The sequence below is a fragment of the Papio anubis genome, chromosome 4, assembly GCF_008728515.1.
Source record: "Papio anubis isolate 15944 chromosome 4, Panubis1.0, whole genome shotgun sequence".
Taxonomy (NCBI): Eukaryota; Metazoa; Chordata; class Mammalia; order Primates; family Cercopithecidae; genus Papio; species Papio anubis.
Window position 1 is genome coordinate 179465882 of NC_044979.1, and position 24820 is coordinate 179490701.

Here is a 24820-nt window from a genome sequence, read left to right on the forward strand (position 1 = left end):
TCCTCCGACCTCCTGGGGCGCTGCGGCCGGTGGTGCGCGGCCCCGCCCCGGAAGCGCGCGCTGTGGGCGGTGCGCACCGTCTCTTCCCGGAAGTGCGTGCTGTGGGCGGGGCCGCGCGGACCCCGGGAAGAGTCTCTGTGGGCGGCAGTCGGCTTGAGCTGCGGTGCACGTGGGGCGGCAGTGATGAAGTTCGCCTACCGGGTGAGCGCGGGCGGCGGGCGGTCTGTTCGATCGGCGCGGCTGTTCCGGTGGACGGCGCCTGAGCTGGCGCCGGGCGGGCTGGGGCGCGTGGTCTGCTTTCGCGGCGTCTGGCCGCGTGGGGGTCGCCGGCGGTCTGCGCGCCCATGGTCTCGGGGACGCCGGGCTGTGGTGGGGCTCCTGGGAGAGCTGGGACGGAGGCGCCGACGGCTCCTCGGGGGGACCAGGGACATTTGTCGGGGTCCCGGGGTATTTTTAACCTGAGTATGGCCCCGCCCAAAGACTGGAGTTGGTGCCGTCGGGGAGGGCAGAGCACCCTCGGGAGGGATGAGGAGGTGGGACCGGGCGGGGGCGCGGGCAGGAGGGGTGAGAACAGGAGGGACCCCGGGCCCGGGGCTGCTCGCTGTCGAGCGAGCGTCCAGGTGAGCGGAAGGGCAGGGAACCCAGGTGTGAGCTCTGTTTCCCGAGGCCGGAGAATTCCTGAGGAATTCCTGAGTCGGACACCCTCAGTCTTGAGAGCCGGGGAAGACTTGTCCCAGATGTGAAGTGCAGGAGGCGGGTGGGACAGGTAATAAGAGGGGACCGCGGAGCCAGCCTGGGGGTCTCTGAGGCGTTTGCTACAGCTGGCTGGTTATGGGGACGTCCGTGTTTCCCACAGTAGCCCTGACCGTTGGGCCTCCAGGGTTGCACGGGCCGCCTGCTGCTGAGCCCACCGTGTACTACACTGGTCCTGTCCGAAACTGAGCGTGGTACTGGCCCCTCACAGTGCTGCTCCTGTGTCCCCTGTGGTGGTGGAGGCACCGCTGTGTGCCCAGCACCAAACCAGAAGCCATATCCACGTCCTCACAGGCCAGGACTTCTTCCGCTCCATATTCTTATTGCAAAGTGGCAAAAAACGTCCCTTGAAGCCTGCCTGGCCGCTTAAAGTCATTCTGCTGACCAGGCTCCTCCCTGAGGTCCTGAGGGCGCTGCCCACCCACGGCTTCGGAGTCTGGTGCCTTCCCATTTAGATTCCAGCTCAGGTGACACTTCCAGGTGACTCTCCGTGACCACCCTCTAAAGTAGCCCTTACTCCCACACTTCTCATCCCCCTCCTGCTAGGGATAGAGTATAAATGTGCGTGTCTGTGCACATGGCAGTCTCCAGTGAACGCTTGTTCTCGTGAATTAGTAAATAAGTAAATAGTGTGCTGGCTTGCAACACTTCTGGATGCCCTGAGCTCTAAGCACTTGCAGGACGCTGTTGCATTGTTGCAGCTTTTTTCTTGGTGAAATGAGGGCTCCATGCCCCTCTTCACCTGGCAGGCGCCTCCTGTCTTGGGAGGCTTCCTCAGAGCTCCCCGGGGCATCTTACTCATCTCTGTGGGAGCTTGGGCCCCCCCACCCCAGGCTCCTCTGGTCTCCTGAGGATCAGGCTCCCTTCTTCCTCTCTTACCCAGGAAATGTGAACGGGCCCCCAAGGTGAGGTCCTCTATGCCATCTCTCTGCCCAGATTCCTCACTTAGTACTTTTCTGGGAGTCAACTGTTTTCTTTGTGCTAAGACAAGTTTGGTTTTTTTTTTCAGTTTTCAAATTTGCTGGGTACGGTGTACCGGCGTGGGAACCTAAATTTTACCTGCGATGGAAATTCAGTTATCAGTCCCGTGGGCAATAGAGTCACTGTATTTGACCTTAAAAAGTAAGTATGTGAAAGTGCTATTGATAATGGTGATACTGATTACTATTATCACTATTTTTTAAGTAGTAGATGAAAGCTGACAGTGTCTTCTGTGCCTTCTTTTTAATGGCACACCCGTTAATTAAGGGAGCCCAGGACAGGACTACAGGACGGGTTAGGGTCAGCAGATCAGTTGTGGAAATTGGCAGCCAGATCCAGTTCTTCATTCTAGTGCCTTAGCCAGGCCCCGTATGTCGCTTGGCTCCATTACCTGGGAAGGGACCCTGTCTCTGCGCTGTAAAGGGTGGGTGGGGAAAAGGTGTAGCTCAGGGTTAGCCCTTCCCCCATCAGGGAAGGCCCCTGAGGGCCGAGAGGCCAGGGCTGCTGGGGGAGTTGAAGGTGCCTTGGACTCCTGCTCGGGAGCCCTGCTGCCACTGGGCCTCACCAGTCGGACGGGCAGGCCCAAAGCTTCCAGCTCTGCAGCTGGAGATCAGTTCCTGTGTGCTGTTGCACTTTGCTTCATGGCTCTGTGTGAATGCTGTGTTACCACAAAGTGAAGGTGTGTCGAAATGCTGCTTGGAGCAAGTCGGTCGGTGCCGTGTTTCCAGGAGCGGGGGCTCTCTTCATGTCTCTGTGTCACATTTTGGTAATTTTTGCAATATTTCAGAGTTTATTATACCTGTGAGGGTGTTCTGTGATCATCTTTGCTATTACTATCGTAATTGTTCTGGGGTGCCATGATCCGTGCCCATGTAAGACGGCGAGCTTAATCGGTAAGCGCTGTGTGTGCTGTGACTGCTCCACCGACTGGCTGTTCCCACCCCCCGTTTCTCTTCCTCTACTTGGGTCTCCCTATTCCCTGACACAAACGATATTGAAATTAGGCCATTTAATAATGGCCTACAGTGGCCACTGCGTGTTCATGTGAAAGGAAGAGTCACACAACTCTCACCTGGAATCAGAAGCTAGAAGTGACTCAGCTTAGTGAGGAAGGCGTGTGTGTCAAGAGCTGAAATAGGCCGAAAGCCAGGTCTCTGCCACCAAACAGGCAAGTTGTGAATGCAAAGAAAAAGATTTTGAAAGAAATTAAAAGTGCGACTCCAGTGAACATACGAGCTACAAGAAAGCAAAACAGCCTTATTTCAGATATGGATAAAAGTTTGAGTGATCCAGATAGAAGATCAGACCAGCCACAACATCCCCTTAAGCAAGTCAAAGCCTAATGCACAGCAAGGCCTTATCTCTCGTCTGTTCCGTGAGGGCTGAGGTGAGGAAGCTGCAGGAAAAAAGTTGGAACTAGCAGAGGTTGGTTCATGAAGTTTAAGGAAAGAAGCCATCTCCACAACACAGAAGTACAAAGTGAAGCAGCAAGTGCTGATGGAGAAGCTGCAGCACGTTATCCAGGAGATCCAGCTGAGGTCATTGATGAAGCTGACTACACTAAACTGCAAAGTTTCAGTGGAGACAAAACATCCTTCTATTGGAAAAAGATGGCCAGGCCTTGGCCCGTGCCTGTAATCCCAGCACTTTGGGAAGCTGAGGTAGGCAGATCACTTGAGGCCAGGAGCTTGAGACCAGCCTGGCCAATATGGTGAAACCCTGTCTCTACTAAAAGTACAAAAATTAGCCAGGCATGGTGGCACAGTCCTGTAAATCCCAGCTACTCAGGAGGCTGAGGTTCAAGAATTGCTGGAACCCGGGAAGCAGAGCTGAGATGGTGCCAGTACACTCCAGCCTGGGCAACGGAGCAAGACTCTATCAAAAAATAAATAAATTTTTAAAAAAAGAAAAAGATGCCATCGAGGACTTACGTAGCTAGAGAGGAGAAGTCAATGTCTGGCTTCAAGCAACAGGCTGACTCTCTTATTAGGGGCTAATGCAGCTGGGGCCATTAAGTTGAAGCCAGTGCTAATTCACTGTTGGGAAAATCCTAATGTCCTTCACAGTGATGCTCAAGCTACTCTGCCTGTGCTTTATAAGTGGAACAGCAAAGCCTGGATGACAGCACATCTGTTTACAGCATGGTTTACTGAATCTTTCCAGCCTATTGTTGAACCCACTAAGGTTCCTTTCAAAATATTCCTGCTGATGGACAACGTACCTGGTCACCCCTGAGCTCCAATGGAGACGCTGTCTTCGTGCCTGCTACCACCACATCTCTTCTTCAGCCTACAGGAGTGACTTTAACTTTCAAGTCTTACCATTTAAGAAATATATTTTGTAAGGCTGTAGCTGCCATAGATAGTGATTCCTATAACGGATGTGGGAAAAGCCAATAAAAAGCCTTCTGGAAAGGAATCGCCATTCTAGATGTCATTCAATGAGGGCGAAGTGTCGACATTAACAGGAGTTTGAAAGAAGTTGAGTCCAAGCCTCATGGATGACTGAGGGGTTCGAGACTTTGGTGGAAGAAGTTACTGCAGATGCGGTAAAAATAGCAAGAAGATTAGAAACGGAAGCAGAGCCTGAAGATGGGACTGAATTGCCGCAATGTCACAATAGATATTGAATGGATGAGGAGCTGCTTCTTATGGATGAGCAAAACAAGTGGTTTCTTTATTTTTTTTCTTTTTGAGGAAGTCTCACTCTTGTCCCCTAGGCTGGAGTGCGATGGCGCGACCTTGGCTCACAGCAACCTCCACCTCCCAGGTTCAAGCGATGCTCCTGCCTCAGACTTCCCCTCACTGAAACAGCTGGGATTACGGGCGCTTGCCACCATGCCCGGCTAATTTTTGTATTTTTAGTAGAGATGGGGTTTCACCATTGTTGGCCAGGCTGGTCTAGAACTCCTGACCTCAGGCGATCCACCCTCCTTGGCCTCCCAAAGTGCCGAGATCACAGCCGTGAGCCACCACACCCGGCCAGCAAGTGGTTTCTTGAGATGGAATCTACTCCTGGTGAGGATGCTGTAAAGACTGTTGAAATGACAACAAAGGATTTAGAATATGACATCGACTTGGTTGATAAAATGCTGGGAGCATTTGTGAGGATTGACTCCAGTTTTGAAAGAAGGTCTGTTGTGGGTAAAATGCTATAAAACAGCATCATGTGCTACGGAGACATCTTGTGAAAGGAAGAGTCCATCAGTATAGCACACTTCGTCGTCGTCGTCTTGTTTTAGGAATTGGCAATGGCCACCCCATTTTCGGCAACCACCACCGTGCCTGGTCAGCAGCCATCCACATCGAGGCCGGCCGTCTACCAGCAAAAAGATGAAGACTCACTGAAGGCTCAGATGATCATTAGCATTTTTTAGCAGTAAAGTGTTTTTAAATTAAGGGATGCACGTTGTTGTTTTAGACAGAATGCTAACACTGATAGATTACAGCACACATGAGTAGACTGCAGCGCACACCAATAGACTAAAGTACACACTTAGACGACAGTACACACGAACAGACTACAACGCACACGAATAGAGCACAGCGCACACTTACAGACGACAGCACACACTAGTAGACTGCGCCGTACTGTTTACGGTATGGTGTAAACACAGCTCGGCTTTGTATGGGGAAGCCAGAACGTGTGTGCCTCGCTCGATTGCAGTATAAGCTTTATCTGCAGCATCTCCGAGGAGTTCCTGTACCCACTTATTTTCCATTTTTCCAGCAACAGTGTTACATGGGTGTGCTGTCATGGCAGTTAATTCCTGTTGGGCATGTAGCTTGCTTCTGGTATTCTGATGTCACGCTGAGGCGGAATAATCCTCTCATCGTACCATCCTGGAAACAGAATTGATGTATCCAAAGCGTATTTTTAAGGCTTTGAATGCATTTCACCAGAGTTCCTCCAGAGACAATGTCATTTCTTTTTTTTTTTTTTGAGACAGAGTCTTGCTCTGTCGCTTAGGCTGGAGTGCAGTGGTGCAGTCCCGGCTCACTGCAACCTCCGCCTCCCAGGTTCGAGCGATTCTCCTGCCTCAGCCCCCTGAGTAGCTGGTATTACAGGCACCTGCCACCACACCTAGCTAATTTTTGGGGTTTTTTTTTTTTTTTTTTTTTTTTTGGAGATGGAGTCTCTGTCGCCCAGGCTGGAGTGCAGTGGTGTAACCTCGGCTCACTGCAAGGTCCGCCTCCCGGGTTTACGCCATTCTCCTGCCTCAGCCTCTCGAGTAGCTGGGACTCCAGACGCCCGCCACCACGCCCGGCTAATTTTTTGTATTTTTAGTAGAGATGGGGTTTCACCGTGTTGGCCAGGATGGTCTTGATCTTCTGACCTCATGATCTGCCCGCCTTGGCCTCCCAAAGTGCTGGGATTACAGGCATGAGCCACCACGCCCAGCTGATTTTTTTGTTTTTTCAGTAGAGACAGGGTTTCACCATGTTGGCCATGCTGGTCCCAAAGCACTGGGATTCTAGGCGTGAGCCAATGCGCCCGGCCGACAGTGTCATTTCTTTTTGAGGAGTGGGGGGTATCCACAGATGAGCTCTGGCACGCAGGATGCAGTGAGATGGGAGGCGCTGCTTGGGGAGAGTGGGCCGCTGGTCCTGGGCCAGGCTTGGCCTGTCTCCCTCGTGGGACTTGAGGATCAACAGCACACCGTGGTTTTTGTCTTTATCAGCAACAAATCTGACACGCTGCCCCTGGCCACTCGGTACAACGTCAAGTGCGTGGGGCTGTCCCCGGATGGCCGCCTGGCTATCATCGTCGATGAAGGTATTCGCCCTTGATGTGGGCGGGGACTGAGGGGCCAGTGAGGAGGACTCAGGGCTGTGTGGGTCTGAAATGATCCAGTCCCCAGTGGCTTCCGTGTCAGGGCCTGGTGGGGGTCAGGGATGAGGGTGTCATGAGTGAGGCTGTGTCCCTGCCGCAGGCTGTGTCTGTGGCATCATCACCTGTGGCAGTGCAGGGCCTCATGGCCTTGGGCATTCTTAGTCCTGATGCCTCACAGTGGACATGAGAAAGACCTTTCGGTTTTTCCTGTGCTGTGTATCTGGGGTGGCCCTGGGGTAGCTGCACAGTGGTCACCTCTGGCGTCCTGCAGGGGGCGATGCGCTGCTGGTCAGCCTGGTCTGCAGGTCTGTGCTGCACCACTTCCACTTCAAGGGCTCTGTGCACAACGTGTCCTTCTCCCCCAATGGCAGGTAAGGGGGGCGGCTGGGGGCAGGAGCGGGTAGGAGAGGGTCAGCTGTGTGTGCCAATGGTGAGGCCCACTGCCCAGCTCTTTTCCCTGGGCCCCGGGTTGTGATGTTGGGCACACGGCGCAATCTCTGGCATCAGCGACCTCCTTTTCTGGAGCAGAAGACTTGGTGCAGCCAGGCTGCCCTCCCTCCAGGGCTGTTTCTTCCCTGAATTCCACTTCCTCTGCTCCTGGGCCTCCATCCTGCAGGAGGCGGGACTCTGGAAGGCACAGGTGGGCACAGACTGAGACTCCACAGGGGCCTTAGGGCCATTGCTGGTCTTGAATATCAACTGTGTCCGCGTTCCTTCCATAGGAAGTTTGTTGTCACGAAGGGTAACATTGCCCAGATGTATCATGCGCCTGGGAAGAAGCGGGAGTTCAACGCCTTCGTTCTGGACAAAACCTATTTTGGGCCCTACGATGAGACCACCTGCATCGACTGGACGGATGACTCCAGGTGCGGCCTCGGAGGCGTTGGGGGAGCGAGGCCTGAGAGAGGCCCTTTGGATTGGTCCCCCTGCTTGGGCCCTGCAGCTTCATTCTGCAGTGGCATCTTGGCCTCTTTTGGGGCTGGGCGCTGCCTGCACCACCGGGACTGGCTGGGTGACTGGTCGAGTCTTCGTGGCTCTGAAGTACGTGCTGTGGCCGAGCCTCCTGCCCCTGCACCGCCCTTTCACCTGTTTGTCCCGGAAACAGGGAATGCTGCGGTTGGCTCAGGCAGCGTCTGGGAGGCGTGAGGAAGGCAGACAGGGCAGGGGCTGTGCCGGGGTGTCTTCCTGTGCCTGGAGGCTTCACGGCTCACTCTGAGACCATGTGGGGCTGTAGCGGTCTCCGTGAGGCCCTCTGGAGCGTGCACCAGGCTGCTTTGTGGTGGCCACGCCCTGAGGAGGTGCCATCTCCCTCTTTTCCAGGTGCTTTGTGGTTGGGAGCAAAGACATGTCCACCTGGGTGTTTGGAGCTGAGCGCTGGGACAACCTCATCTACTATGCACTGGGGGGACATAAGGATGCCATCGTGGCCTGCTTCTTTGAATCCAACAGCCTGGACGTATGTCCCTTTGCCAAGTTCCCTAGCCTGACGGTGGTCAAAAGCGGCTAGTTCAGGGAGACCCCAGACTGCAGGTGGCCTCTTCCTTCGGTTCCTCCAGGCTGTTCCCATGTGGCCTGGGGGCATCTAGGGACCAGCGGCAGCTGTTGCAGCCCATTGAAAATTGTTCTCAGAGTTCAGAGGGGCCTTCGGTGCCGCTGATCCCTGGATCTGAGCTGGAGGGAGGTGTCAGGTTGTGGCAACTGGGCCAGTGTGGCTGGGGCTGGGGTGAGCCTGTGCTTTCGCTTGCAGCTGTACTCACTCAGCCAGGACGGAGTGCTGTGCATGTGGCAGTGTGATACACCCCCCGAGGGCCTGCGGCTGAAGCCCCCTGCGGGCTGGAAAGCAGACCTGTTGCAGCGGGAGGAGGAAGAGGAGGAGGAGGAAGACCAGGAGGGGGACAGAGAGACCACCATCCGGGGAAAAGCCACTCCGGCCGAGGAGGAGAAGACAGGAAAAGTGAAGTACTCACGGCTGGCCAAGTAGGTCTCCGAGGGTGCAGTGTGCTGCAGTGGGCTGCGGTGGGGCACTCCTGTGGGAATCTGTTGCCCTCAGAGGGATCTGGATGTGGGGTCCTCAGGGCTGAGGAGTGGGAGGTACAGAGAGCAGGCCCACGTCTCAGGGCCCTGGTTTGAGCACCCTCGAGTGCTTGGGTGTTGACCCTGCCCCTTAGTCAGGGTCCCTGCTTCAGCTGTCTGAGCTGCCTGTGTGCCCAGGGCAGGGCAGAGGGCAGTGGGTGGGGTACATGGGGGCAGGGAGGTGTGTGGGCACTCTGTGATGGGAATAGCAGCACCTTGGGCCCCAAGGGGGTTGGGAGTTGTCTGTGGCCCCACCAGCTCCTGCGGACTTCGGTGTGGGCGATAGTCCCTTGGCCTCATGCAGGGAGACACTGGGAGAGCATTTGGCAAGGCTGGAGGGAGAGGCCAGGCTGTGAGTGGGTGCAGCGGGTGGTCTGAGTCCTGCTTCGGGGCCCGCTGGTGGGTGGTGCTTGGTGCTTTTTCGGGCACTGAGCTGGGCTGTGCAGCCCCACATCTGAACTCAGTTCCCCAGACGAGCGGAGACTGAGCGTGGCCCCGCAGCCTTCCCGTGGGACGGCCTTAGCTGTGCCTGGAGCCCTGGCAGAGATGCTGCGCTGATTCGGGGTGTCCTGCATCTGGGCTGTGGGGGAGGCTGGTTGGGATCCCATGAAGGCAGAGTTGCCCGCAGCTATGGTGTCTCTGTCACCCGGGTGTCCCAGCCTGGGCCCCTCCTTGCTGCAGTTACTTAGCACCTGCTGTGTGCAGGGCTCTGAATTTGGCACTGAGACACTCCCTGCTCTTGTGAGGCCTCCTCTCCGCCGGGGAGGAGAGGTGCAGTGATGAGGTGGCTGCGTGCAGAGGTGGGCGGCAGTTGGGGTCCCTGGGCGGGGAAGGCTCCCACACGAGGCCCTGCCTGTGGAAGGAGCCAGGCGGCCAGAGCAGGCTGCGTTTGGAGTGTGTTGGGGTCCGATGGGTAGGTGGGAGTTGTGGCCATGAGAGTCCTGGGTCTGAGGAGCGGGGAGGGCCGGCTGGACTCCAGTGGGAGGAGGGTGCTTTGCCAAGGGCAGCGGAGTTGGAGGGCGGCCAGAACAGGTCCAAGTGGGTCAGTGTCCACGGGTGGGTCAGTGCCTGCGGGGACTTGGGGTTGTTGTGCTGGAGTCAAGACTTGAGCGGGGACTGGAGGAAGAGGAAGGGACAGTGGGCCCCCCAACCCCGCCCTGAGGAAGGGAGGTTCCAGGCAGCTCCAGGAAGACAGTGTACGTGCTGGGCAGGGACTGCGGGCTGTCAGCGCAAAGGATGAGAAGGCAGGGCCTCCTGCATTGGCAGCCAGTGGTCCCTGTCACTTGTTCAGGAAGGACGGGAGCCAGAACGAAGAGGGAAGGACCAGGGCTGAGCTACACTGTGACTCGGGGAGGTTTTGAGGGCGGAGGCGCCATCAGGGTCACCTTCGTCTGTTGATGGGGACCGAGGGTTCCTTAGAGGAGGAAGCAGCAGGGGGTGATGGGATTCGGGTGTGCCCAGTGGCCATGCCGCACCTCCCACACCTCCTCTGCCTCCCGTGGGCACTGCTGCCTCTGGATGCACCGCCAGCTCTGCCCCAGGCCAGCTGGCAACAGTGGAGACGCTGTATGAGGTTCACTTGGGGTCTCGAGCTTGGGATGGAGGCGGGCAGCTTCAGGGCCTGGGGTGGAGAGGGCGAGGGCAGGTCTGGGACCTCCTGCCTGGATCTGTGGCCTGTGTCCTGGAGCCCAGAGCGAGCTGGGGTGGCAACCTGGCTCTGCACCCCTCCTCACAACTCTTCTCTCTCGTCAATTCAGGTACTTCTTCAATAAAGAAGGAGATTTTAACAACCTGACAGCTGCAGCATTTCACAAGAAGTCTCACCTCTTGGTCACTGGCTTTGCTTCTGGAATCTTCCATCTTCATGAGCTGCCAGAATTTAACCTCATCCACTCCCTGAGGTAAGCCTTTGCTCACGGTAGGGTGTGGTTTTCATGCACTTACTGGCCCTGAATCTGAGGGCCCAGCCAAGCCTGCCCTTAGAGGTGGGGGCTGCAGAGCCACTTGGAGTGCCAGCTCAGGCCACAGGATGCCAGCCCGAAACCTGCCTGGCCGCTGGTGCTGGTCGGTGCGACAGTGTTGCCACCCCACCCCGGCAGTCAGCAGCATTGGTCTTGGGTCAGTCACGGCCTTTGGAGTTTTTGCCTCTGCTTTTCTTCATCTGTGAGACACAGAAAACAAAAATACTATGCTCATAAAATTGTGAAGTTGCAAGTTTTTGAACCCTGGCCACCTCTCTGGGCCTTCTCTGATTCTTTTCTTTGAGATAGAGTCTTGCTCTGTCACCCAGGCTGGAGTGCAGTGGTGCGAACTCGGTTCACTGCAACCTCCGCCTCCCAGGCTCAAATGATCCTCCCACTTCAGCCTCCTGAGGAGGTGGGACCACAGGTGTGCGCCACCACACCCGGTTAGTTTTTACATTTTTTGTAGAGATGGGGTCTTGCTGGGTTTTCCCAGGCGGGTCTTGAACTCGTGGGTTCAAGCAGTCCTTGCCTCTGCCTCCCGACGTGCTGGAATGACAGGCATGAGCCTCTGCACCCAGTCCTCTGATACTTGAACTGAAGTGAATTGTTGGAATCTGGTGAGTGGGTGGGGTAAGCTCGACACACAGGGATAGAGTCTGGTGTGTGGGGCTGCCCTGAGTGGGCACTGGGGTTTCAGCCCAGGCAAGCTGGCCTCCCACTTACAGGCCCATTCTCTGCAGCATCTCAGATCAGAGCATCGCCTCAGTGGCCATCAATAGCTCGGGGGACTGGATTGCTTTTGGCTGTTCAGGTTTGTCCCCAGCCCGGGTGGTAGAGATGGACTCCCCATTAGGGACTGCTGCTGCCCAGCTACAGGCCTGCTCGACAGCCACCCACTGGGGGTGCCCTGCCCTCCCCAGCCGCCTTTCCTAAGGGGCCCTCCCCTCCCCCAGCTGTCTGCCATGGGGTGCCCTCCCCTCCCCCAGCCACCTTTCCAAAGGAGCCCTCCCCTCCCCTAGCTGCGTTTCAGGGAGTGCCCTCTTCTCCAGCTGCCTCCCGGGGGTGCCCTCCCTGCCTTGGTCCTCCTCAAACATCTCTCTGTCTTAAGCCCTCTTGCTCAAGGGTGTGGGCGTCATAGCCCTGTCTCAGTTGTGACATGCAGCCACTGAGTTGCACAAGTGGGGCCCATCACTGGCTGGTAGAGCTGCAGCATCGGGCAGTGGTCCCAGTCTATTCTTGGGGGTCTGTGCGTTTCGCCCCCTGCCTGGCAGCTTTCTCAGGCCTGTGCCAAGTGGGAAGGTGGGCCAAGCCAGTCTGACCTGGGATGGGCCTGAGCCGAGTACCCCAGCTTCCCCCATGTATACAGGCCTGGGCCAGCTGCTGGTGTGGGAGTGGCAGAGTGAGTCCTACGTGCTCAAGCAGCAGGGCCACTTCAACAGCATGGTGACCCTGGCCTACTCGCCCGATGGACAGTACATCGTGACCGGTGGGGATGACGGCAAGGTAGGCTCCTGTCCCCGTCCTGTTGGCCTCTGTGCCTGGGGGTTCTGAGGATGCAGTGGTCTGTGGGGCTGTGCCCCTGTGGCTGGGCCCCGACTGTGGGGTTGGAATTGACAGGTTCACCCGGGCTCATCAGCTCACTAGGCGTTTAAAAACATGCAAAAATGTGAATGGAGAAGGTTGGGTGTCTTTCTCTCCCCTTTCTGACTTGGTCTTCTGCACGGTGGTAGCTGCGTGGCCAAGAGTGGGTCTGTGGTGCCAGCAGCTAGCATCCAGCCAGCATCCAAGGGGCTCCAGTACGTGGCCGAGGGTGGGTCCATGGTACCGGCAGCTGGCATCTGGCCAGCATCCACAGGGTTCTGGTGTGTGCAGTGCCACCGAGGGCCATCTGGGCCTTAAATGGGCTCCTCCTGGAGGTGACGGGAAGAGACTGGGGTAGATGGCTCACTCACCACCCACTCAGCACAGCCTTGGGCCTGTAGGGGAGGCTGGGTGAGCCAGGGCAGCTAGGGGCACAGGGGCAAGGCTCTCAGGATACGGCGTCACATGCAGGGGTCTCAGATGGGGTATGAGTCGCAGGCAGGGGTCTCAGGGATGGGGTATCAGTCATGTGCGGGGGCCTCGGATGGGGTATCAGTCATATGCGGGGGTCTCAGGGATGGGGTATCAGTCATGTGCGGGGGCCTCGGATGGGGTATCAGTCCTGTGCGGGGGCCTCGGATGGGGTATCAGTCATGTGCGGGGGCCTCAGGAATGGGGTATCAGTCCTGTGCGGGGGCCTCGGATGGGGTATCAGTCCTGTGCGGGGGCCTCGGATGGGGTATCAGTCATGTGTGGGGGTCTCAGGGATGGGGTATCAGTCATGTGTGGGGGTCTCAGGGATGGGGTGTCAGTCACAGCTGGGGATCTCAGGGATGGGGTATTACTCACGGGTAGGATCTCAGGGATGGGGCAGTACAGGAGCGTCTTAGATGGGGTGGCATGGGGACAGGGATCCTGGCCGAAGCTGTGGCACACAGGGTTGTGGTCTGCCCCTGCCCCTCCTGTCCTGCCGCAGGTCAAGGTGTGGAACACCCTCAGTGGCTTCTGCTTCGTCACTTTCACGGAGCACTCCAGTGGGGTGACCGGTGTGACCTTTACTGCCACCGGCTACGTTGTGGTGACCTCGTCCATGGACGGGACCGTGCGAGCCTTTGACCTTCACAGGTGATGTCGTTGCTCCGGATTGGCTCGGGGCGGGCTTCCTCGCGCAGAGGTGAAGGTGGAGGGCGAGGCTGCAGCGCAGCTGCTGGGACAGGGGACCCTGGCATGTGACGCTGACCTTGCCTCTTCTCTGCAGGTACCGAAACTTCCGCACCTTCACCTCTCCACGCCCCACCCAGTTCTCCTGCGTGGCGGTGGATGCGAGCGGCGAGATCGTCTCTGCAGGGGCGCAGGACTCATTTGAGATTTTCGTGTGGTCCATGCAGACAGGCAGGCTCCTTGACGTAAGCACCCTGAGGGGCCGGGCTGGGGCTCGGGAGGGGCCTCCTGTCTCCTGGGAGACGAGCTCCGGGAGCTGAGGTTACACTCCAAGGGCCATGCCCCGGCCCAGACCTGCCCAGAGAGCCGCCTCAGCCCCCAGCTTCACTTTTCCGCCTCCTTGCTCTACGGTAGGTTTTGTCCGGACATGAAGGGCCCATCAGTGGTCTGTGTTTTAACCCAATGAAGTCCATCCTGGCCAGTGCCTCCTGGGACAAGACGGTGCGCCTGTGGGACATGTTTGACAGCTGGAGGACCAAGGAGACGCTGGCCCTGACCTCTGATGGTGAGCACGAGGCAGCAAGCAGGAGCAGTGGCCTGGGGACCAGCGGCATGCTCTCACACCCGCTGCCTTGTTCCTGGTTGTGGGTTTGGTGTGAACCTTCTGGTGGGAAGCGGGGGGTGGTTCTTAACCCAGACCTGCTGGTGTGGCAGCCCTTGAGGTTGGCAGTACCTAGGAGACAGCAGATTGGCGGGTAGGGCCAGCGTGGCTTCCACGAGTTCTCGTGGTGCTCCCACTCCCTGGGCGCCAGGCAGGAGAGAACAGCTCCCCGAGTGTGACGGGCTACTGCCACAGCTGCTTCCTGATTTTCTGAGTTGCTTTGGAGCTCTGCCAGGGTTGTGTCACTGCGAGAAGGACACAGGGACCATGGGGGGGCCCAGACGCTGGATGGGGCCAGTCCTGGGATCTGCAGACTGGGAGAAGAATGAGGGGCCGTAGGTGGGCCCAGACGCCAGATGTGACCGCCCAGGGATCTGCATACTGGCCTCAGGCCACTGCCTGTCTTTCTGACGAGGCTGTACTAGAGGCCCCCATGGTCTCCTGTGTTCATATGGTCTGTTGCTGTCAACGCCTCAGCAGTGGCGTTGAAAGACCACATGGCTCACAAAGACCCAGCCCATCCATGTTCGGGTGTGGACAGAGTCTGCCATCCCAGGAGCCTGGCTCTCCCTGCTTCCGGCTGCCTCACCCCCCGCCCCCGGCCTGGCACTGGCCAGGCTTTTGGTGTCACATGTGGCTTCTTTGCAGAGGCTCTGTATTCTAGTCTGTCCAGCCACACTCAGTAACCACCATCACTCCCCCGCCAGCCTCACCTCCCCAGCGCCCCGTCCATCAGCCTTCGTGGGTCCTGCAGCCCCAGCTGGACCGCCTGGTGCTCTTCACTGGTGCTGAGCTGTTCCCTCACCCACCTGGGTTGGAGCTTCTCCTGGGAGGAGATTCTTGTGTACCAGACCCAACAGGCGCTGGTCTCTTAGGGGTGCCAGGGAATGGCCTGGTCTCCAGCCGAGGGTGGTCTCCTGCCTGCGGGAGACCGGGGTCTTCGTTGGGCCTTACTTTACATCTCTGTTTAGCTCTGGCTGTGATTTTTCGCCCTGATGGTGCGGAGCTGGCTGTGGCTACGCTGAACTCACAGATCACCTTCTGGGACCCCGAGAATGCGGTGCAGACGGGCTCCATTGAGGGCAGGCATGACCTCAAGACTGGCAGGAAGGAGCTGGACAAGATTACAGCCAAGCACGCAGCCAAGGGGAAGTGAGTGTCGGCGTCGGGCCTCCTGATTTGAGACCCCAGCCAGCCACCAGGCTCCTGCAGCTTATCCATTTTTGGCCTTGTCCTTCGTTCCTGAGACGGCTGAGTCCCTGTGGATGGAGGCAGGTGGTCCTGAGCCCTCTGGGGAGAGGCCATGTCCTCCTTAACCTCTGGGCTCGCTCAGCCTCCAGCACAGGAGGTCGTCTGGATTTGCTGAACATAAACTTGTTCAGCTGAGAGCCTACATCCACTTCCAAACCTTGATCCTGAATTACAACATCGTTCTCGTGTGCAGAGGGGAGAGTAGCTGGGTGCCTGAGCTCAGGCCAGAGACCCAGCACTTGGGGAGACGGAGGCAGGTAGATTGCTTGAGCCCAGGAGTTTGAGACCAGCCTGGGCTACATGGCAAAACGCCATCTCTACAAAAAATACAAAAATTGGCCGGGCGCGGTGGCTCAAGCCTGTAATCCCAGCACTTTGGGAGGCCGAGACGGGCGGATCACGAGGTCAGGAGATCGAGACCATCCTGGCTAACACGGTGAAACCCCGTCTCTACTAAAAAATAAAAAAAAAAAATTAGCCGGGCGAGGTGGCGGGCGCCTGTAGTCCCAGCTACTCGGGAGGCTGAGGCAGGAGAATGGCGGGAACCCGGGAGGCGGAGCTTGCAGTGAGCTGAGATCCGGCCACTGCACTCCAGCCCGGGCGACAGAGCGAGACTCCGTCTCAAAAAAAAAAAAAAAAAATACAAAAATTAGCCAGATGTGGTGGCACATGTCTGTGGTCCTAGCTAGTCAGGAAGCTGAGGCAGGAGGATTGCTTGAACGCGGGAGGTCAAGGCTGTAGTGAGGATGGTGTCATGCCATTGCACTCCAGCCTGGGTGCCAGAGCAAGACCCTGTCTCAAAAACAAAACAAATGAAAGCACCCCCCTAAGAGTAAAAATGCAGGTCCTCAGTCACCTCACCTGGCTGGAGAGTGCTACATGGATGGTGAAGACGTGGTGTCCCCTTGTCTCGAGGAGTCGGGCCAGCACAGCACTGACCGAATTGCCTGCTTGGGGTCCTGGCTGGGCTGTGAGGCTCACCTGGATGGTGGTCAGGCTTAGGAGAAGGGGGAGGATCTGGGGTGTGCCCGGGGTGGGTGTAGCCTTGGGGCCTGGACCTGTGTCGCAGGAGCTGGGAAGCCTGTTCAGCAGAGGGTCTTTCTCCGGAAAGAAGTAGCAACCCTATCTTGGAAGTGCTATGAACGCCTGTGTGCAGTCCTCGTGGGTTCGCCCTGAGTGTGGAACTGCTGGGTGCTGGTAGTGGTTCCGGCTTGGAGGAGCTACACGGTTGCCATTCTCATGAGGACGCTGTTGGCTTCTGGCTTCTCCACCTCCTCGCCAGCGCTTGTTGCTTTATTTTTGTTTTTAACGAGAGCTGTTCTGGTGGATGTGAATTCGTATCTCGTTGCAGTTCTGGTTGTAGTTTCTCTAGTGACATTCAGCGTTTTTCACCTGCGGCTTGGCCATTTGTAAGTCTTGTTTGGAGAAATATCTGTTCAGGTCTCTTGCCTGTTTTTGAATTGAGTTGTTTGGTTTTTTGTTTGTTGATTTTAGGGGTTTCTGTGATGTCTGATGTGCAGATACTTGTTCTGCTTTGAGAACTGTGTTTCTGCCGTTTTGGTGGCACTCTTAGTTCTGATGGCGCACAGTTTGCTCATTTTTTCTGTTGTTCTTTGTTCTCTACTGTCATAGCTAAGGGACCTTGCCCACCCCTAGGCACCTGCTGAGCGAGGCGGTAAGGGCTGGTTTCTGGTTTCTGCAGGACTGAGCAGACGTGATTGACAGTAGGCTGCCCAGGGCGGAGGCCGACTGGCCGCCGTTGTGTGCTGACCTCAGCAGGGAACACCGTTCCTTGAGCCACTTGTTCCTTTTGTGAAAAAGACATTGACTCTCGGGAAACCGAAGCATTGAAGGGTGGTGCTGGCTCAGAGTGGAACCAGGTGACGGTGCCATTGGACATCGTGGGTTTTTAAAGTCTCGCGTGAGTTGAGGCAGCGAGCCTTGGCGCAAGTTGCTGAGGCTGTTTGCTTCCTGAAGCACTGGTGTAGGATCTTCTTTATTTCCTAGGGTTAGTTTTTGTTTTATTTATTTTGATTTTTGATTTTTGAGACAGGGTCTTGCTCTGGAGTGTGATCATGGCTCACTGCAGCCTCCAACTCCTGGGCTCAAGTGATCCTCCCACATCAGCCTCCTGAGTAGCTGGGACTATAGGCATGTGCCACCATACCCAGCTAATTTTATTTTTTGTAGAAACAGGATCTCGCTATATTGCCCAGGCTTGTCTTGAACTCCTGGACTCAAGCAGTCTTCCCAACTCAGCCTCTCAAAGTACTGAGGTGTAACAGGTGGGAGCCACCATGCCGGCCTAAAGTTGGTTTTTAGAAGCCATGTGCTGAGGTTTTCTGTGGTGGCCACCCTAAGTCCATGTCTCCTCTCCACCCAGGGCCTTCACCACCCTGTGCTACTCTGCAGACGGCCAGAGCATCCTGGCGGGAGGCATGTCCAAGTTTGTGTGCATCTACCACGTCCGCGAGCAGATTCTCATGAAGAGGTTCGAGATCTCTTGCAACCTGTCTCTGGACGCCATGGAGGTGAGCTGGCAGCACAGGGCTGGATGGACGTTGCTTCCAATGCAGGTGGAATGCGTCGAGCTCCTGCCTTCTGCACTCCTGGCTCCTCGGGGCCTTGGGCACAGTCGTGACGCTTGTCCTATATCTCTGCACAGGCCCCTCACCTGCCCCAGCAGATCCCTGCCGTGGAGCCCAGTGCCTCCCTCAGCTGTGTGTGGAGCCGTGGTCCCCAACCCTTTTGGCATTTGGGACCAGTTTTGTGAAAGGCAGTTTTTCCACAGACAGGGTTGGGTGGATCGGTTTTGGGATGAAACTGTTTCACCTCAGATCAAGGTCATAGGCATTAGATCTCAGAAGGAGGGCACAACCTAGATCCCTCACATGCGTGGTTCACAGTAGGGTTTGCGCTCCAATGAGATTCTGATGCTGCCGCTGATCTGTTGGAGGTGGAGCTCGGGTGGTAACGTGAGCGGTGGGGAACAGCTGTAACTTCAGAGGAAGCTTCACCCACCTGCCAACCACTCATCTCCTGCTGTGCAGCCCCTTTCCTAACAGGCCATGGGCTGGAACCAGGGGTTGGGGACCCCTGTTGTGGATGACCCTGCCGGGGCCGGTTGCTGTGAGGCTGGGACTGTGGGGGGCAGTGCCCAGCACACACTGGCTCGGGAGACACGGACACCTGTCAGGGAAGGAGTGAATGAAGAGGGTGCTGGCAGGCCCTCCCCGCTGGCTTCCTGCCTGGGATCCCGCGTAGAGGGCTCTGCCCTCACTGTCCCCGCTGGTGCCTGCCCTCCCCCCTCAACACAGCCCTCGGCCCAGGTCCCATTCACATGCTGGCTCCCGCAGGACCTCAGGATGTGAGGGAGCCCTGGAAGCCTCTAAGCAGGGGTGTGGCTGCTGGGTTCACCTGCTCACGCCCCATCGGGGCAGAAGCCACTGCCCCCCTAAGTGTTTCTGGGGGAGAGTGTCCTTGGCACTTTCATGAGGGAGCAGACGGCCACCCTCGCTGTGAGCCCCAGCCCTTGTGGCAGCAATGTTGGCATGTAGACCTCGGTCCATCCCCCTCCGCAGCCTCCATGCCCACCCTGTCTGCAGCTAGCTCTGCAGGAAGGTCCCTGGGACGCTGCAGGGCTCTCTCCCCGTCCTCCTGCTAGACGGGGCTGAGGCCGGTCTGGTGTTGGGGTCAAAGAGCAAGAGTGGGAGAGGAGGGCCAGGCGGCCAGGCCATCAGAAGCAAGGCGTCCACTGCTTTTCTGTTCTAGGAATTTTTGAACCGAAGAAAAATGACAGAGTTTGGCAACCTGGCACTAATTGATCAGGACGCTGGACAGGAGGATGGAGTCGCGATACCACTGCCAGGCGTCAGGAAAGGTAAGCAGAGGTTCCTCCCGCATCTGCCCGGCACACATTCCTGGGTGACTGCGCACTCGTGCCCCTGGTTGGGGCTGCAGTGTGTGAGAAATAATGGTCACCGCATGGTGACGTTTGCTGGACATTGAGGGTGTCGAAGGCCCAGTGGGTTGGTGTTGGTGCCGTCAGCCCCTGTGGCAGGAGAAGCTGTCCACGTGTTGCTGCACGTGGCCTCCCTGCCCTGGCAGGACCCATGCATTTGCTCTTGGGACTGGGTGCCCTGTCTGCTGCACAGCACACGGAGCATTCTGGCGTGAGGCTGTGTGTGCCACACAGAGAGCCAGGTGCTCTAGAAGACCTGGGACTGCCTGAGTCCCAAGTGGACCATCCTGATGGGACACTCACCAGCCACAAACCCTGAGTGCTTCCATATGCAGGCCCAGGGTACCATGTTGAGTGCAGCAGACCCACTCCTGGGCTGGGCTGGGCCCTTTTCTGGGTGGGACACGCAGTCTGCTGGCTGGGCCAGCTTTTCCGGGAGCAGGGGCTGGGCCATCTGTTTGGCAGCTCACCTGGAACAGCCTCTGCGGCCCCAGCACAGGCCCACCTGCTGCAGCTGCAGCGAGGGAAGGGCTGCTTATGGCTCTGCTTTGTGCAGGGCCCAGTGAGCAGAGGCTGCTCCTCTTGATGGGGTTCCCACGGCACCCCCAGCCAGCCGGGGGCCGCAGGATGACCTGTGTCGTGGGGAGAGCAACCTGGATGTGCTGCTCAGTGACTGCTTTCGGTTCTTTTTCCCCAGGTGACATGAGTTCTCGGCACTTCAAACCTGAGATCAGGGTGACCTCACTCCGCTTCTCTCCCACTGGTGAGCACCGAGCCATGGGCTGTGGGTGCCGGTGGGCACTGGGGCATCTGTGCCGGGGCGAGGCTGGCCACCATGGTGCTGCCTGCAGGCTCTGGTGTGTGTCCTATGCCCCTGGGTAAGAACATGGCCCTGCAAACCCTGCAGGCCACAAGATGGCTGTTGTCTCTGAAGATAGACAGCTATGATGGCTCCAACCTCAGATGCCTTGAGCTTTGAAACATGGCAGGCCTGGCATGCCCTTGCTCTAGCAGCTCCCCGAGTGCCCTGGACGTGCTGCCTGGCTGGGGTGGCCCTGCCGTCATGGAAAGCCCGTCTCTTCCACACTGCCCCCATCCTCTCACGGTGGGGAGGAGGGTCTGTGCCACAGGCCTGTGGAGCCTGGCAGTACACGTGGTCTCCACACAGAGGAGCCAGGAGCAAGGTTATTGGCAAGCGTGCTCCAGCCTAGACTGAGTGTCAGAGCCAGGGGTAGAGAGGCCCACGTGAGCCAGGGGTCTGTGCCCTGGGGCCCAAGGGCCAAATCTGGCTGGCCACCAGCTTTGGTCATTGATGTTTTACTTGGACATTTTACTGGGCGTTTTCTTCGTTGGCGGATCCCGTCTGGCTATCTCGAGTGCACCATGCAGCACTGAGCAGGTGCAGCAGAGACCACAGGGCCTGCGGAGCGGAAGACGCCTGAGCTTGACAGAAGACTTAGCTGGCTCCCGGTGTCGGGAGAGGAGGGCGCGTGCGTGTACATATTTGTTACATGTGCATCAAGTCCCTGGGAGAGTAACTTCTGGGATGATCCATTTAGTCCTTCCCAGGACTAAATGGGAAGGACTAAATGGATTGGGGGGTGGGGGCTAAAGGCAGACATCCCGGTTCCTGTTGACTTTTGCACTTTGTCCCAGGAGAATGTACTTAATACTCTTTCTTTTAAAAAAAAGTTGGGAGGAATGAACTTAAATTTTTAAGAAAGCACTGTGTAATTTCCCAGGGCGCTGCTGGGCAGCCACCACCACGGAGGGACTCCTCATCTACTCCCTGGACACCCGTGTGCTTTTTGACCCATTTGAGCTGGACACCAGCGTCACCCCTGGGAGGGTGCGCGAGGCACTGCGCCAGCAGGACTTCACCAGGGCCATCCTCATGGCCCTCCGGCTCAACGAGAGCAAACTGGTGCAGGAGGCTCTGGAGGCGGTGCCCAGGGGCGAGAGTGAGTCGGGGCTTTGGTGTCAGGCACCAGGGGTCGTCCTCTTTTGCCCTGGTTTGAGTTGTTGGCAGAATAAGCATGCTTTTTTCTCCTTTTGCAGTTGAAGTGGTCACCTCCTCCCTTCCTGAACTGTATGTGGAGAAAGTGCTGGAGTTTTTAGCTTCCTCCTTTGAAGTGTCTCGCCACCTGGAATTCTACCTCGTCTGGACTCACAAACTGCTCATGTTGCATGGACAGAAGCTGAAGTCCAGGTAGAGGGTCTCCCCTGCAGTTCCTCTGTGGCTCAGGTCACTGGACCAGCTTGTCCTGCTGGATAAAAGGGAACCTTGACATGCAAATGCGGCATGAAGTGAGCCCACTGTACCCACAGCATGGGTGCGCTCCGCATGCTTAGGGAGTCTCCCTTTCAGAGCCGGGACGCTGCTGCCTGTCATTCAGTTCCTCCAGAAGAGCATCCAGCGGCACCTGGACGACCTGTCGAAACTGTACGTGCGGGTGCAGGGCCTGGGGGTGGGCAGGGGTGCACGGTCCCCTGCTGGTTCACGCTGGTGGAGTGCTCCTTATGTCATCTGATTTGAGGACAAAAGGAACCAGTGCTGGAGGCTTGTCTTCTCACTGGCGGGTGAACTGCACCTGCCCGGCCACCCTGCTTGGGAAATGGCCTGGCGCTGAATGGAAAGCAGCGAGCACTGTGGCAGGCAGACAGGCAGACAGGTGGTGTGCTCCAGGTGCGGCCGGAATCCTCCAGGCTCTTGGAGGGATTGCCACATTCGTAGGACTGGGCAGCCTTTCCTGGATTTGCAGGTCACCTGCACAAGCAGCGGGGGTGGTCACAGGACTGTGAGGCTGGGCGGCCTGGAGTCCTGGAGGTGTGGCTGCCCTGAGCCATGGCTCCCCTGGAAAAGGGTGCTGCTGCTGCAAGGATTCATCCACGGGCCTAGGACAGGGCCCGGCCCTCCGCCGTGCTCACTCTGCAGGGGTGCCCGCCTCTTCTCCTGTCATTTCTTTGTGGTTTGTGCCTTTTTTGTCCCTAGCAATTCACCCTCCCTAAAGGTCCAGCAGAGCCTGAACTAGGCAGGCCTCAGAGCAGCCATGTGAGGGATAGCTCCCTCTGTTGCCAGTCAGTTGCCAGGTTTCCCAGCTGTATTTCTGAAAGGTCTGTTCTCTGCCGTGTCTGCGAGTTGCTCTGTCCAGGGTTCAGGGGTTGAGGCCTGAGTTTGGGCCTTGTGGGTTCATGTGGTCCTCCCATCTGTGCTTGACGTGTCTCTCAGTCTTTGGAATGTGTCCCAGAGTCTAGGTCGAGCCTTTCCTCCCCTCGTGTTCTGGGTGCCCTACAGAAGGCTGGGATGCGCCCTGATCCACGATTTTGGTGCCAGGCCTTCCCTCGGCTGAGATGTCCTGGACTTTGCACAGAGCTCTCTAGAGGAGGAGGAGGAGGGCTGTCTAGCTCCTTTATTTATTTTTAAAATTCTTTCTTTTTCTTTTTTTTTTTTTTTTGATACGGAGTCTCACTCTGTCACCCAGGCTGGAGTGCAGTGGCGTAATCTCGGCTCACTGCAAGCGCCGCCTCCCGGGTTCACGCCATTCTCCTGCCTCAGCCTCCTGAGTAGCTGGGACTACAGGCACCCACTACCACGCCCGGCTAATTTTTTTGTATTTTTAGTAGAGACGGGGTTTCACCGTGGTCTCGATCTCCTGACCTTGTGATCCGCCCGCCTCGGCCTCCCAAAGTGCTAGGATTTCAGGCGTGAGCCACCGCGCCCGGCCTAAAATTCATTCTTTTTTTTTCTTTTTTTTTTTTTTTTTTGAGACAAAGTCTCTCTCCGTTGCCCAGGCTGGAGTGCGGTAGCATGATCTCGGCATATTGCAGCCTCCACCTCCCAGGTTCAAGCAATTCTGCCTCAGCCTCCCAAGTAGCTATGATGACAGGCACGCGCCACCATGCCCACCTAATTTTTGTAATTTTAGTAGAGACGGGGTTTCACCATGTTGACCAGGCTGGTCTTAAACTCCTGACCTCAGGTGATTTGCCTGCCTCTGCTTCTCAAACAAAGTGCTGGGATTATAGGTGTGAGCCACCACACCCGGCCAAGCTCCTTTAGGTTTATTCCCTCTTATGGGAGGTTTTAGAGTTCATGTGAGCACATCGTTCCTTGGACCTCGTGTCTAGGTGTTCACTGCCAATCTGTAGGGCTGCCATTGGCTGTCGGCAAGAGTCCTGCATAGAGGATCCTGTGACCTGCAGATGCGGCGGGGCGCTTCCTGCCTTCCTTTCTCATCCATTTACCTTTCAGTTCTCCTTTACAAGGTGCTTTTCTATGTAAAGTGATGGTGGCGTCACTTTTCTCCTTTATTCTGTTAACTCAGGAAATTAACTGATTGAGAGCGTGCCTTCCTCCCCTCTCCCTCCAGAACACGCATAGCTCTGCAGCGGTCTCTTCCTAAGTGCTTGGTGGAACTTGCTGGTGAAGCTGTCTAGATTGGGCCCAGTGGAAGGGCTGAGCTGCCAGGATGGGCCCAAAGGGATGGGATGTTACAGTTGGGTCCTTGGGTCCTTGAAGGCCTTTGCTGCCCTAGGGCTGGATGGGTCAGAACCAGATTGTTGGGGCAGGGAAAGGAGGAAGCAAACGGCTGCTGGGGTGGAGGGACTGGCATGTCCAGCCCCTGCTGCTTTTCTCAGGGGTCACAGAGGAGGTGGTTGGGTGCAGGCCAGGCCAGGGCCTAGGTGTTGCTGGCACTGACCCGTCCCTGTGTGTGATTGACAGCTGCAGCTGACCCGTCCCTGTGTGTGATTGACAGCTGCAGCTGACCTGTCCCTGTGTGTGATTGACAGCTGCAGCTGGAACCGCTATAACATGCAGTACGCACTAGCAGTTTCCAAGCAGCGGGGCACAAAACGCTCCCTAGAGCCGCTGGGAAGTGAGGAGGAGGAAGAAGCATCTGAAGACGACAGCCTGCATCTGCTCGGAGGAGGAGGCAGAGACTCAGAAGAAGGGATGCTGGCCTAGAGCCAGCCGGTTGCAGCGTTGGATTGTGCTGGCTAAGACCTGCCAGGGAGATGGGACCCTTGTGCCACCTGGGCCAGCAAAGAGGAGGGTCCAGAGAGCAGCTGAAATTCTGTCGCTGGTGGTAGTGACTTGCTTTTCCTGTGCAAACGTGTAGCCCAGCGGGACAGCGAGCCAACGGGTCACACCAGGGGCCAGCACACACTGGTACCCGGCGCCAGGAGCGGGGCCATGTGAACAGTGATGAACATTGAAAATGCCTCTCAGAGAGGGATTCACATGGACTTTGTGTGAGACTTATTTATATCTTTAATATAAAGGTTTGATAAACAACTTAGGGATAAAAAAGAGGGGGTTTTCTAACGTGAGGATGAAGTCTACACTTCAGATTAAAAAGGGTTATGTTGTATCCTGGTGTCTTGTGGGGGCTCGAGACCTGCCTGCCTGCCTGCCCACCAGGGCTTCTGTCCTGGGGAAGCAGGGTGGTCCTGCCGTCCAGCGGGGTCCCTGCCCTGTGACCTGTATCCTTGGGGTCGGGCATAGAGCCGCTCCCTGACCTCTCGGGGTCACTTTGGAGTCTGGGGCTGGGACTGGCCTGTCTCGGTGAGCTCCCTCAGACCTGCACCCGCTCTGCGTGA

At 57.0% G+C, this 24820-nt stretch overlaps 1 protein-coding gene across 4 annotated transcripts; it reads left to right on the plus strand.

Annotated features, from left to right (window-relative positions):
• Positions 1 to 24591, plus strand: PWP2 (PWP2 small subunit processome component). 4 transcript variants are annotated; one of them, XM_009202167.4, is made up of 21 exons: positions 1 to 201; positions 1763 to 1875; positions 6416 to 6510; positions 6839 to 6938; positions 7290 to 7433; positions 7888 to 8023; positions 8315 to 8544; positions 10398 to 10541; positions 11330 to 11415; positions 11971 to 12107; positions 13162 to 13310; positions 13444 to 13591; positions 13761 to 13911; positions 14979 to 15159; positions 17642 to 17789; positions 19030 to 19138; positions 19917 to 19982; positions 20962 to 21180; positions 21278 to 21428; positions 21588 to 21662; positions 24011 to 24591. In XM_009202167.4, exons 1-21 carry the CDS (start codon positions 184 to 186, stop codon positions 24183 to 24185), a joined length of 2775 nt encoding a protein of 924 aa, XP_009200431.2. In that variant the 5' UTR covers positions 1 to 183; the 3' UTR covers positions 24186 to 24591. The 4 variants fall into 4 exon arrangements, with proteins under 4 accessions (XP_009200431.2, XP_003895455.2, XP_021791131.2 ...); XM_003895406.5 differs by having other exon boundaries at positions 11345 to 11415; positions 24011 to 24545; XM_021935439.2 differs by having other exon boundaries at positions 23977 to 24016.
• Positions 24592 to 24820: the final 229 nt, after the last annotated feature.